The sequence below is a fragment of the Zasmidium cellare genome (assembly GCF_010093935.1).
Source record: "Zasmidium cellare ATCC 36951 unplaced genomic scaffold M409scaffold_49, whole genome shotgun sequence".
Taxonomy (NCBI): domain Eukaryota; kingdom Fungi; phylum Ascomycota; class Dothideomycetes; order Mycosphaerellales; family Mycosphaerellaceae; genus Zasmidium; species Zasmidium cellare.
Window position 1 is genome coordinate 149,887 of NW_022986993.1, and position 13,831 is coordinate 163,717.

General features: G+C 55.5%; 5 protein-coding genes across 5 annotated transcripts; 3 read left to right on the top strand and 2 right to left on the bottom strand.

Annotated features, from left to right (window-relative positions):
- Positions 1-72: 72 nt before the first annotated feature.
- Positions 73-2,205, top strand: M409DRAFT_29212 (uncharacterized protein; the record flags this gene model as incomplete). The annotated part of the gene is made up of 1 exon (XM_033809360.1): positions 73-2,205. One exon carries the CDS (start codon positions 73-75, stop codon positions 2,203-2,205), a length of 2,133 nt encoding a protein of 710 aa, XP_033661252.1.
- Positions 2,206-4,094: 1,889 nt separating this feature from the next.
- M409DRAFT_70522 (uncharacterized protein) lies at positions 4,095-5,033 on the bottom strand (the record flags this gene model as incomplete). The annotated part of the gene is made up of 1 exon (XM_033818777.1): positions 4,095-5,033. One exon carries the CDS (start codon positions 5,031-5,033, stop codon positions 4,095-4,097), a length of 939 nt encoding a protein of 312 aa, XP_033661253.1.
- Positions 5,034-6,334: 1,301 nt separating this feature from the next.
- On the top strand, positions 6,335-7,194 carry M409DRAFT_60062 (uncharacterized protein; the record flags this gene model as incomplete). The annotated part of the gene is made up of 3 exons (XM_033814357.1): positions 6,335-6,462; positions 6,497-6,696; positions 6,941-7,194. 3 exons carry the CDS (start codon positions 6,335-6,337, stop codon positions 7,192-7,194), a joined length of 582 nt encoding a protein of 193 aa, XP_033661254.1.
- A 3,520-nt stretch (positions 7,195-10,714) lies between these two features.
- M409DRAFT_37739 (uncharacterized protein) lies at positions 10,715-11,608 on the top strand (the record flags this gene model as incomplete). Its single annotated transcript, XM_033810789.1, has 1 exon — positions 10,715-11,608. One exon carries the CDS (start codon positions 10,715-10,717, stop codon positions 11,606-11,608), a length of 894 nt encoding a protein of 297 aa, XP_033661255.1.
- A 108-nt stretch (positions 11,609-11,716) lies between these two features.
- M409DRAFT_70523 (uncharacterized protein) lies at positions 11,717-13,686 on the bottom strand (the record flags this gene model as incomplete). The annotated part of the gene is made up of 3 exons (XM_033818778.1): positions 11,717-13,296; positions 13,390-13,435; positions 13,558-13,686. 3 exons carry the CDS (start codon positions 13,684-13,686, stop codon positions 11,717-11,719), a joined length of 1,755 nt encoding a protein of 584 aa, XP_033661256.1.
- Between the last annotated feature and the right edge of the window lie 145 nt (positions 13,687-13,831).

A 13,831-nucleotide genomic window follows, 5' to 3' on the forward strand; every position in this document is an offset into this window, starting at 1 on the left:
TGGCTCCGCTCGGCGACCTTCAATTTTCAGATTTCCAGACGAACACCACCCAATCTCAACTCCACACCCAGTATGGCTGCAACGACTGAGACATTCTTCTCCACTCTGCAGAGCAATCCACATGCCTTCTTGCAACCGACTTTACCCCTCTATACGGACTCCATCGCATATCTCAAGAACATCCTCGATCCTCTCGCGAAAGATGTTAGCGAAGAGCAGCAGCAGCGACTGAAGGAGGCGCGGAGGAAGCGCAAGCGGGGACAAGATCACGATGAAGAGGATGTGCTGCGGTTGAAGCAGATTCACACCGATGGCTTTGGTGTGGAACAAGTTTGGGAACAAGCGAGGCGAGTGATCGATGCTGCGACACTTGAGGCGGAAAAGGCGTATGAAGCAACTGCGGCGCATGCCCGAGGACAGGGAAAGCCTGCGACAAATGGGAAGTCGGTAAAGCTCGCGGACGAGGAGGAAGAGTCAGAGGAGGATCTTGGCGAGGAAGGTGTGGATTACGAAGTCGAGGGGATTGACGATGGCGAGGAGGAATGGGATGATGATGAGGACGAGGACGAGGAAGACGAGGAGAATGCGGATCAGGTGTTGTCGGATGACGAAGAGGACATTGATATGGATGGCCACGACGACTTCGACGACATTGAAGAAGACGAGGAAGAGCGTGATGAGCCTGTCGCGGAACTGGTCCAAGACAAGTTTGGCCTCAACGATGGCTTCTTCTCCATCGACGACTTCAACAAGCAGTCAGAGTTCCTCGAACAGCAGGATGCAAGAGGTGACGATGATGGCGCGGCAAGTGACGAGGAAGACGTCGACTGGGATGCAGACCCTCTAGGACAAGGCGCAGTAGTAGATGGAAATGCCGATGCTGGTGCTGACGAAGTCGATGGCGACGACGAAGAGGACGGGCCTACATTTGGCGACCCTGATGCGCCTAGCGAAGACGAGGAAGAAGAGGTTGATGGCGGCGAGATGGACGGCTTGGGTGATATGGCCAACACAAACGACGTGATGTACGCCGACTTCTTCGCACCTCCAGCGCAGAAGAAGAAAAAGAACAAGAAAGGCAGACCGAACCCTCACAACTTCCCGGAAGCCTCGACGAATGGAAAACGGGATGACGAGCCGGATATGCAACGAACGATGGAAGCTGTGCATCGCGATCTCTTTGATGAATCAGAAGAGGAGGAAGATGAGGAGAATAAGGAAGACCTTGACCCAGCGGACCCTCGCTCGCGGCGCTCAGCCCATGAACGCCGAAAGGCTGAAATCGCTGCAGAGATCCGCAAGCTAGAAGCTGCGAACGTTGCGAAGCGAGAATGGCAGCTTTCTGGAGAGGCTCGCGCTGCAGACCGCCCTGTCAACTCCCTCCTTGAAGAGGATCTTGATTTCGAGCGAGCTGGAAAGCCTGTACCAGTAATCACTGCCGAAGTCAGCGAATCACTCGAAGAGCTCATCAAGCGCCGCATTCTCGACCACGACTTTCAAGACATCATCCGTCGACGACCAGATGACTTGGCGACAGGTAATGGACGAAGAGGGAAGCTAGACTTTGAGCTCGATGATACCAAGAGCAAAAAAGGTCTTGCCGAGGAGTATGAAGAGGAGCATCTCAAACGTACGGATCCGAACTATGTCGACGTCAAGGACGAGAAGCTTGCCCAGGAGCAGAAAGAGATTGAGAAGCTGTGGCGAGAAGTCAGTGGACAGCTCGACAGTCTATCGTCATGGCACTTCCGACCCAAAGCTCCCGCTCCACAACTCGACATCCGCGTCGACGCACCCGTCGTCACGATGGAAGATGCCCGTCCGAATGCCGGAGGTGAAGTCGCCGGCGCCAGTCAACTTGCACCTCAAGAAATCTACAAAGGCGGCGAGGCGTCCGCAGCGAACAAGCGTGAGGAAGTCGCAGGTAAGAGTGGCCTACCCTCGGCGAGGGAGGAGATGTCGAGAGATGAGAAGAAGCGACGCAGGCGCAGGGAGAAGGAGAGGATCCGCAAGGCGTCGGGTAATACTGACGGCAAGAATGTGGAGAGCCGCGCGGCCAAGGAGAAGAAGGCTATGTTGGGTGATTTGAAGAAGGGTGGCGTGAAGGTCATTGGGAAGAAGGGTGATGTGAGGGATGTTGAGGGGAAGGAGGTTAGGAGTGGTGATGGGAGTGGTGGGCAGGGAGCTGCGAGGTTCAAGTTGTGAGGAGAGTCGGAAGAGAAGGTTGGAATGAAGACGACTCGTCTAGTCCCAGTCCTCTACGACTGCTTAGCCATCTGACGCTGTTGATATGTTCGTCCTGACGCTGGGAAGTAGCCGTGTTCGACTTCCACCCTCGCATCAGCATCTCGTCACATCGAGACTACTTTCAAGCCAACAATTCACCTCACATCCCACCCTTCGCTACCCATTTCTTATCTGCCATCGCATACACTTCTCCTGTCCCCAGCCCCCGCAACGAGTGAGAGGCTGGGGAGCAGATGAAGTGATCGTCTTGCTTTGCTGCACTCTTGGTTGTGTGAAGGAAGAACAAGAGAGGAGTGGAAGAGAATGCGCAGATAATAAGTGTGTCTGCTCGTGGTGGTCTGTGCACTAATGGATCGGAGAGGCATGTGATGCAGGTCGTTCGGGTGAAGTGAGGTGAAGTGAGGTTAGGTTGAAGAGCAGTCAATCTGAAGAGACTTTGCGCTGTCGGAAGCCCGATGTTTATTAGAGACATGTGGGAAGCAGTACAGCGATCTTTAAGCCCTTCGACGGACTCATCTCCTTCCAACAGAAGAAATGATGTTCTTCTCCTGTACCTCAGCACGATGATCTTACGGAGCTGGAAAGCATGTGATATGAAAGAGTTGCTCTTGCAGAACTGGCCGAGTGACATGAATGTAGATGAGCTTTGAAAGTAAAGAAGCCTTCAACGAGATGGCGATGCATTCAATGCCGATGAAGTCATCCTTTACTACAAGGTCTCAGTACCAGGCATCATATATGTCTTCCTTCCACCGTGTTAAACTCGCCCCGCAGAGTCAGAGGGTATATGAGCCCGCTTAGCCATACGACATTCTGGACGGTTCGCCCTCGGAGACGAGGCAGCATCACGTGGTAAACATCAAGAGCTATCTGCCTCCGCGTCTGCGAGAAGTAAGGAGGATTCTGGTCGGTTGGTAAATAAGATATAGCTTCTCAGGGCTTTCTGTGCATTGTTCGCACATGCGACGCCGTGGTGGGTATAATGGAGTTGGAGGGAAGTCGAGCTATGAGAGAAGGAAGGAAGGTGGATGTAGACAGTATCCGTCTCGAGAGGGTTTAGACGACGTACGACGTACGATCTTAATCGTTCTAATTGTTGAACGAGTGAAGCGATGGTCAAAGGTGTTACCGACCCGTGCCATACAGTTCCTGGATCTTGAAGCTGTAATTCGGATTAGATGCGTTGCGAGTGCGTTTGAGGCAGGCTTGGGTGATCACCTGGCAAGGTAAACATGCGTGAATGGAGCGACACGATGGGAGATGGATGTTGAGACCTGAGACCTGAGACCTGAGGATACGCTATCTCGGGCATCTTCACTATACACTTCAAACCAAGAGATCTGCATCACGTCTCAGTGCCCCGTTGCGAAGCCTGTCTTCCATCATACACACAAAGCGAATCCGCTCATCGGGCCCACCTTCTCAACCTCGCTGCCAACCGAACACAACTCTGTACAATAGACCTCGTTCCAGACCACGAACTTAATGCATTCAGCTCCATGAAGCTTTTCTTCACGCAGACAATGACAGGCGCTTCGACCTGCCCATAAAATGCAATATGCGCGGACCCCGCCCTGCGCCGTTGCCGCGCAGGGTCAGCCGCGTTTTGACTTTGGGATGTGCGCAAGTGTGTCTGCAGTAAGCCAACTTGTTTCTGAATCGTCGTCCGCGGAGTGTGAACCGAATTGGAGGGAGATATTGCCGAGCAGTGGATTTCCTGTCTGGTCGTGTCGTAGTTTAGTTTTTGTGGGTATGTCGGCCTTGGATGATTGTTTCGATGTGCTCATGGTCGAAGGGAGTCGTTCATCCAAGCAGATGACCTGAACTTTTGACGCCAAGTCGTGTTCTCACGCCTCTGCGACAACCTCCTCTTTCACTGCAGGTACGCTGCCTGCCATTGGCGTCAAACCAACTGTTGCTTCCACGTGTGGCCATGACTTCTTGATCGAGTCCTGTACCTCAATGATGGAGTATTTCGGCCCAGGAACCGCTCCACTGACCACCACGATGCCGTTCTCGCGGTCCACCTTCATCACCTTCAACTTTTGGACGGTGTGATGCTCACCACCCATCCGCCCAGCCATCTTCTTCCCTGGCAAGACCCTCGAACCACTACCTTGTGACGCACCAGCCGAACCCATTGCTCTGTGGGTGAGCGAGTTACCGTGGGAGGCGGGTTGTCCAGAGAAGCCCCATCGCTTCATTCCACCAGCGAATCCCATTCCCCGCGTAACACCACGTGTGTCGACCCATTGTCCCTCTTGAAACAGGTCTGCAGTGATGATGCTGCCCATTGGTGCTAGTCCTTCCTCATTCTTCACTCGAAACTCAGCCAGATGCCTCTTGATGGGCACACCCTTGGCCGCAAACTCCCCTCTCTCCGGTCTCGTCACGTTCCTCGCCTCTTTCGTTCCACAGCCGACCTGCACTGCCCAGTAGCCATGTATATCGCGTCGCTTGTGTCCCGTGACTTGGCACCGATCCAGCTGCAGCACCGTGCAAGCCTCGCGTTTTGCGGTTACAGGGTCGTAGATTCCAGTCATGCCCTTTTTGATGGCTAGCGCGCCCGTTCGCAGAGGGAAGTTCTTCTCTCTGCGAAGGAACGCACCATCTTGCGATGAGATGAGAGTCTTGAGGCCGGGGCCTTGGTTGAAGCGTTCTGGGTGCGTGCCTCCGCGTTTCTTCGGGGCGAGTGAGCGGATTGTGCGTACGAGTTGGCGGGGGACTGATGGACAGAGGAAGCGTGGCGGTATTGTGAAGAGCGGGATTGGGGTTTTGAGAGACATGCTGGGCGGTCGGGGTTGGAGTGAGCGTGCGATAAGATGGAATGGATGGTGTTCATCTGCGAGAGAGCTTTGCGGCGATGGCGGGCTTTCCCGAGATGTCAGTGATGTCTTGGCAGGGGTTCAATCAAATATTCATTGGGCTAATTGTACAATTACCTATCCTGTTCTTACAATACGCGTGAGCAAGTTGACCAAGAGATCTACCCTCAGCAGTTGGGTTTTTACTATTGTGAGAACACTGGAGGACTGTCGGAAGTCAACATTTGCTTCCGACGCTGTCCACCTTTTTGTGGACGGGAGGCAGTCGCTTCCCCATGAAATCACATCAATATTTGATTGACCCTGGAACACGGGCAGCGCGACGGGCAGCACCTTGTCCCAACGACATGTCTTCATCTGCCCTGATGTGTCGGAGAAGGTCGCTCTGTTGCACCAAGTAAGTCATCGCCGTCGTCCAGACCGTCAGCCACACGTTTCCAATACAATGGCCACCGCCCCAGCATCTCATCGGCCCGCTGTTGCGCTGCGTTGCACGACTTGTCCAGCAACCCGGCAGTACGGATCAGACCATTTTCCAACAACCGCTGCGGCCGCGCCAGTCGCCAAACATCGTCTGGACCGTTGACTGAATCCGACAAGGCAGCTCGAGAGGCCCGGTCCGTTCTCGCGCTTGCGTTCGTGCTCTATTGTGCTCCTGGCTACAGACATGCAGAAAGCTTGCCTGACTCTGGGGTCGGCAGACAAGACCGGCGCAAGTGTGCCCCGTCGGTGTGAGAACTGTGATGGGATTTTTATATCAGCGGGCAGATACAACACCGCATGTGCATTCATCACCCTCTGCACCACTTCGCAGCTGTCCGCCAGATACGAAGCCTGCTCGAATGGGGGCGCCATGGATCGCTCAGAGTAAGGAACATGCATGTTCCTTGCATTTCGGGGAACTGGAGGACCCGACCTGGTGGTTCAACTCTGTCCTTCTGACGTTGTCATGCTGGCTGGGCACATGCAACTGGATCAGCAACAGCACGCCCCTGGTTCGCAGACGACCGTCTCCTCCAGCTCGCAGACCGGGCATTGCATTGACCTTGCGCCGCTTATCACCAGGTTTTGAGTCACCAGAGACTTGTGGAGGATGCAAACACCTTGAACCTGTCGACGATGTCGTCGGACGAAATCATATGATCGACAGGCGATGCACTGAACGCAGCAACCCAAGCGTTTGGTAGCGAAATGGAGGGCGTTGGCCGTGTATCGATACGTTGCCGTCCGCTACGCACGAATGTTACTGGTCGATTCCGACGATGATTCGACAAGGGCACATCGAGCTCGAGCAAGGTAGCGACCTTGGACGTGGTGGCACAGCATTGCGGGCTGGCAGCCCGATGTCTGTCGTCCTGCCCGAGGAAGCGGGAGCTCGTTTCCTCACCAGGTAGGCATGTCAAGATGCCGCCTTGCTGTTGCAGACGCATCGATAGCGATCCGGTGTGCCATGTTCCTCGCAGTCGGCACCCTCAACAAAGCATAAACGACGAGACGAGAGCGAAACAGGAGATGGGACCGAGCAGAAGTGCAGTGGTGTTTTGCGCTTGTGAGGTTGACGAGTGGGTCTGTGGGAAGAGGCTAGGCAACCAGCTAGGAACGGGTGGGCCGGGGCGCAGCGAGAGTGCGTGATTCGGGCGGCGAGCTGACCAGGATCAATGTGGAGCTAGGCGCCGGTGCGCCTCGTGCTGGACTCGAGCCAGCTCGAACTTGTCACTGGATACCAGACAGGAACTGTGAGCGACGCTTCTGGACGATACTCTGTCGTCGTCGGCTACCTTCGCCTCTGACGGCCCTACGCGCCAGGGCGACGACGGCGAGGGAACGAGCTTCGCCGTGACGCCATGGTCCGCGCAGCACACGTCCAGCACGGCAGCGAGACGGGTTTGGCGCTAATGCTGCTGCTGCCCCCAACCCCGGCCAGAGTGACGATGCCCTGCGCGGTTCACCCATCGCAGGGCGGGTAGGGTCCGCGCTGATTTGTCTTGTATCAAGCCGGCAATGGGGTGCCTCGAGGGAGCAGAGTGTCGCCGGCGGTGATTGGGCGGGGCCCGAAGGTTTCCGCCAACGTCGTGGCTGCATGCACAGGACCGTCACTCAGACGCCTGCGCCCTCGCGATAGGCGCTGGGTCTGCAACGGGAGACGCCCAATGAGCGCACAGACGCGAGCTGGGCGGGTGGAAGCAGTTGCTGCGCGACGGCACGCTGCCACCCCTAGCAATTAACCGCGCTGGCCGGCCGGCAGAGGCGCGATGCCATGTCGAGCCGTGTCGAGGCCTGAGCTCTGCGCGCGCCCCACAGCCCACATGCACGCATGCGTCGTCCCGTCTCTGGTCCTGCTCTCCTCCCAGTCCCAGCCGGCGTCGTCGTCGTCCTGCTGGTCCTCCTCGACCTGTTCGTTGTCGTCGCTCCCTCTTGCGTGCCATGCCTTGCGTCCCGTCGGTGACAGCCCCGCCCCCTAGTCCGCCGTCCGTCCGCAAGCGAGCACCCCCAGCAACTCCATACGCCATCGGGACGCCGAACTGAATTCCTCGGAGTCGGCAATCTCATCACACGCCCGCGTTGACCAGCCCAGCAACCGCGCCGCATCCAACACGTTCTGCCTTTTCTGCCACGGCCGCTGCAAAGACCTGTCCTGACCCATCGCGCGAGCGGCGGCGTCTCTCTTTTCTTCTTTTCCCAAGCAAATCGACCTCGTCAGGGACAAATCCATCCAGGCCTGCGTCTAATTAAGCGCCGGCGTAGCACAGAGCGGCCATTGGCGTTATAACACCAACTCGCGCTCGTCCGACTTGAAAATCGAACCTGAATACGTCCAACACCAACGGCTGTGCAGCATCACCATCCTCGACCCCCGCTGTCTGCTCTATGCTTCTCTCACATCGACCGTCGCCGCCCGGCCAGCTGGATACCCGTGCCGATTCTCCAATGCGAGAAAAGGCCCACCCTTTTGGAAACCCATCCGTGAACAGAAACACTGCGCATGGGCTGCCGACCCCCGCGACCGACGTGCCGTCGTCCGGCTTCACTGCTGTGAATGGCGAGACTGCCCAACGCATCACCAGTTTTCCAGCCGACGAGCCTCATCGCGATACACTTGCGAACTCATCTGCTCCTGGTCAAGCCACGGCTCCCGCATACAATCTGCAATCCTGGAGACCCGAAGCAAGCCACGACTCGAGGACTGTAGGCCAATCTCATCCCAATGAAAGCCCCTCGAACAAAAGGAAGAGAGACGAGTCGAACGGCAACGAAGCCAATGAAGATGGAAGGAACGGTGCATCGTCTGCCATTGGTGATCGATCCCCAAAGCGTCCCATGACTGTCCTCAACTCTGGTGGCATACACTCACCAGGGCAATCGAACCAAACGAAAGGACATTCACCTGAACAAGACGAGCTGGAGCAACCAACGACTGGGACCTATGTGCGGTGAGTGTTTCAGCACTCCTCTCCGTCAAAGCGACCCAATTCATGCAGTGATGAGATCCAACAACTGTATGCTGACGTTTCTTAGCGAGCCCACACCGACAGGACGGACTGATCGTACATCTCCCCCGCCTCAGGCTCGACCAGAGACTGTGTCAGGCTTGGCAGCGTCGTTGAATGCAACGCTTCGTGAGGAACAGCAAGCCCGAGCTGCTGCTCAAGGCGACACTCTCCCCAACGATACCGACCAATCAATCCATTTCATGTCAAACGACCCCAATGACAACGACCCAAAGCGGCGCAAACGCAATTTCAGCAATCGGACCAAGACTGGCTGCCACACTTGCCGGGGCCGCAAGAAGAAGTGTGACGAGGGCAAGCCGTTTTGCCAAAATTGTGCGAAAGGAGGATTCACGTGCGGCGGCTACGGTCCCAAACCACCTGGAGGAACTAACAAAATAGGCGCCGGGCGACCTGTGGTTCCGCTTCAGGCCAAGCAGTACGAGCAAGTACCAGGCCCTCCTCCCTTCTACGACCCGGCGCATCCAAATCACAACCCTGCCTTGCCGCCACCGCCACCACCTCACAGTTGGCATGATCCTCATAGGCCCGAGCCATATGGTTCAGTACCTTACCGCTACGGCAACCCACCACCTGCAGACCATCGCCCACCAAGCGCGCGGGACGGATGGGGCCCAAGGACGTCATGGGGCCCCCATGAGCACGCGCAGGTTTACTCGGCTGAGCGACTCCCACCTACGGACTTCCCACCCCCTCAGTTTCCTCACGATCGTCCACCTCCTCCACATGGCCTCTCCGGGCCCTGGGGTGGTGTTCCTAACCAAGCACCTTACAGTCGACCTACACTTCCACCACCTCCCAACGTTGCCCCTACGGTCATCAGCTCTCATGAAAGCATAGCAACGTCGCACTCGGGCAGCCACCCGCGGTCGTTACTGGGCTACTCGTTACATGGCCCCCTTAACGATCGGAAGAGGATGCTGTCTGGGATGCCATATAAGCACCATCGGGACGATGAGCTCCTCGCCGACCGCCAGTCCTGCCGTGAAGCCGTCGAAAATTACAACAGAATTTGCGGACCAACATCTACAGCGACTCCGGATGAAAAGGGAAAGCAATTCAATGCCGTACTCATCCCTCAGTCCAGGCCACCCAATCGCAATACCGTGGGTCCTTGGATGGGTCCAGTTGGGGTAATAGGAGATTTAGTGACGGTCGAAACACCTTTTCGCTGCGAATTCGGCTACAACATCAATCTCGGCGCCGAAGTCACCATCGGCAGCGGTTGTTATATGCAAGATGCCGCCACGATATTCATTGGCAATCGCACTGTCGTGGGTGCCGACGTCAAGTTTTACTGCCTGACTACCAGCATAGACGCAAACCGACGCAGTGAGCGGCGCGGTGATCGTAGTGACACGCTTTTCTCCGCCGGTGCAATCGTGGTCGAAGAAGACTGCTTTATTGGAGGTGGCGTGACCATTTTGCCGTTTCGAAGAATCGGTAAAGGTGCTGCCGTCGGTGCAGGATCTGTCGTTACCATGGTGAGTAACCGTATGTGCACTCTGCACGTAGAATTGCTGACTGACTACTGTTCCAACAGGACGTCAAGCCTTATACCGTGGTGGCAGGCAATCCCGCCAAGGTCGTTCGGAAAAGGAAAATCGAGATAGGAAACCCTGATGTGGATAAGCATTACGATGCGATACAGGAGGAGAACGACAAGATGCTTGAGCTGATGAAAGCCGATGCGATTGTGCCTCGAGAGAATAGGGACAAGATGGCGGATAAGATGGATCGAGAATATCGAAACGCCATCCCCAATTAGCGGCTGAGCATTTGAATAGGTGAAATAGAGGTGAAGCAGCAGGAAAACCAATCTTCAAGGAGCACATGTGAGCCGCTTTCCCTGACTTCCCTGACCCTGCAGTTCCTCCATCCTCCTCCAAGGCATCGTGTAAAACACTGTACGACGTTCTTGCCAGATCCGAATGTTTAATACGACAAGGTCCACAACTTTTCAGTCAGGGCCTTTCCGCACGAAAACTAATTCACCGCCCGATCTATTAAGGAAAGGTGTGCGGCGTCGGTAAGGTGGTATTTGTGTACATCCACCTTCAAAATCAAATTCGCCTTCATCCTCCTGAACTCTCTATATTACCCACCCGTCCATCGTCCATCATGGCCGACGACATGCAAAACATTAAACTATCCGACGGCTGCAACGTCAAAGCCAAGATCCTTAATCCAGAAGACAAAGCAAAAAATCTCCTTCTCGCGTGCCACGGCGCCCCAGGCCTCTCCAATCACGGCGAGACCGAACTCTGGTGTAGTCCCTACACCGACCTTTTCCGCGTCCTGGTCTTCGACCTACGCGGCTGTGGCCATTCCGATCAGCAAGGACCTTATACCCACGAACGTTGGAGCGCCGACCTCGACGAGCTCAGGCAGTGGGCTGGCGACGAGAAGGTCGTCTTCATTGGTGCCTCGCACGGCGGGTTCCTCGGGTTAGAATACGCTCTTCGCTACCCCCAACATGTCTCCGCGCTCATCATCGGCGACACAGCCGCGCAATTCTCGCACGGATGCATGCTCGAGGCGTACAAGACCGCCCTGACGGACCCAAGATCGAAAGATGTGGTGGATCCGGATCAGCTCATGCGGCTCTTCACGGGCACCACCACGTCTTTTGAAGACCACATGGGCGTCTTTGCGGCCATCTCTCCCTTGTATGCCGTCCCTGACCACCTTGCCTCTCAAGCTGAAGCCAGCGTCGGCGAGGCACTTTCAAAGATCATCATTCCGATCCCAGAGACTAATCGCGCCGCGCACGATTACTGTCTTTCGCGGTTTGATGTGCGAGACCGACTCCATGAGATCAGAGTCCCGACATTCGTGTTCAGCGGCAGGTTCGATTGGATTTGTCCGCCAAAGTACACTCAGGCCATCGCGGATGGAATTCCTGGAGCGAAGTTTGTGGTGTATGAGGCAAGTGGGCATCTGCCCGCGATAGAGGAGAAGACCAAGTTTGAGAAAGATCTTCGAGAGTTTTTAAAGGGGGCAAGGATTCCTGGGCTCGATGTATGAGGCGGTTTTGATGTTTGAGCGGCGCTGACCCGTGGCTGCAAATGATTGAACCGAGTTTGTGTAGTTTGCGCTCTTTGAAGGGTGTTGGGGAATACAACATGCATCTCATCACAGCGTGTTCAGCTCAACCCCAAAGTCCCGGCAAAACGCCTGCTTGGGATCCACCCTTCCAGCCCCATCGCCCTGCGGCCTCCCACCAGAGCTCACATTCGCCAATGCACTCATCCTCGCAGCCGCTAGCTTCGTCGTATCGAACGACAAACTCTGCAAATCTAATAACCTCCTGTACCGCACAATCTCATTCGACCAGTAATCGATATCCTCCTCCGTGATGGATGATAACAGCATCGTGAACAGGAAGCCGCCTGCGATGGCATAGTTGATGCGAGATATTGGTGACCACCAGAAGGCTCGAAGGCGGGAGACGCGGAGGTTCTCGAGGAGTTCTGAGATTGAGCCTACAGCGCATTTTGCCCGTTCGCGGACCTGGTGCGTGGTGGGATTGGTTGATGGCGGGCAGCGGAGAACAGCTCGGAAGAGGACAACTTCGGCGGTGTGGTAGGCTAGCCATAGAGTCCCTGTTGCGTCGAGGAGGATTCCGGGTTGTTGTGATAGGGACGTGAGGTAGCTTGAGTGGAAGTCTGAGAGTTGCAGTTCGAAGTACGATTTGATGCGCGAGATTTCTTCCCCGGTTGAGGAGGCCATGTTCTCGGCGCCTTTGAGAGTGTAGAACGTGGACAGGATGGTGGAGAGGATCTGTGAGAGGGCGGCCATGGCGACGAACATCTGAGCGCAGACGTGGGGAAGTGATTCTCTTCCTACGTTTGTTGGGGAGATGTCCTCGATGCTAGGGAGAGGCACAGTGGTATCGTCGTCGGAGATGTAGGATGGTCGGCCCAAGCCTAGAGCACTCCACTTGTCGAAGATGAAGAGGGCCCACCACAGTCTTTTCCTTCGACTCCGGTCCGCTTGCGAGAGATCCCAATTCGAGGGGTCGACGTTGAGGCCAGCTTCGTAGGCCATGCCGACAATAGAGCCGATTTCTGGGTATAGTCCAGGAGTTATAGGGGCTCGATGAATTTGTGTATGGCGTTGCAGAAATAGCAACGATGCTTCGATGGTCTCCAGCCTTGGAGTCCGGGTCTCGATGGGCAAAGCCTGGAATAGGAACGAATTGATATTTGCGTACGACAGATTCCGAGCTGCCGCACAAAAAGGTAAGGCGAGGCTGTACATTGCGGCCAAAAGGGGCAGATCGATCTTGTTCCCTTTCGTAAATCGTACAGGCTCCAGCAAAGGGAAGGATGTGTGGATGACATCAAAATATGCTGTCAACAGCTCATGATGCAGTGGGTAAGCCTCGTCCAGCAACGTGCTTGGAGGATAGTGCGGCGGCCTGCAATCGAGGTGACTGTCAGGTACTAAGGTAAAATGTGACGGCACACTCCCGCTCATACCGACTCGAAAGGTTGCGAAGTCATGATATGTTGAGACGTAATAGTTGGACCGGTTGAAATTGCAATGCCGTAGCACATATGGGTCCATGTCGGCCGAGAGACCGGCATATTGGCTTATCCATTCGCCTGTTGGCTGAGTTGGTGCGACTGTAGTTGCTGAAGTGTTGACTGTTTGGAATGATGTTGGCGTAGAGGCTGGTGCGGATGTGATGGTCTCGCTATCGCTGGAGGCTGGTGCGGATGTGATGGTCTCGCTATCGCTGGAGGCTGGAGGTCCTGCAAATCTTCAATATTCCTTCCAGGTTATGGGTGAATGTCACTCACTTCGCTTTCTTGGAGTCGGTCCATTTAGATATCGGCATTCCATGTTCTGCATTCTTTCGAGTCGTTTTAGTACAAGTCCAGATGTAGGGATAGGTGTCATAACTCACCTACACAACGACTACTCTCGGTAAGCCTCAGAATCCCAATCAACATATCAACAACACTCACACAAGCATCATCTCCATCCTCCCGAATACAGCATACCTTCCTCCGCCGGCACGCATCGCAGGGCCGTTCCTTTCGCGACTTGTATTTCCGGCCTTGATTCGGGCCCGTAGGCGAGAGTGTGGCGTCCATCACCGCGGAGTTCTAGGATGGGCCTTGGAAGGCATCAGCAGCACCGGCAAGCGATGCGAAGTCTGGGGCTCCGCGCTGTTGTGTCCGTTCATATCTTTGCTCATGATGGTCGCTGGAGGTATGGTTCGGGGAGGACGCTCGTTGC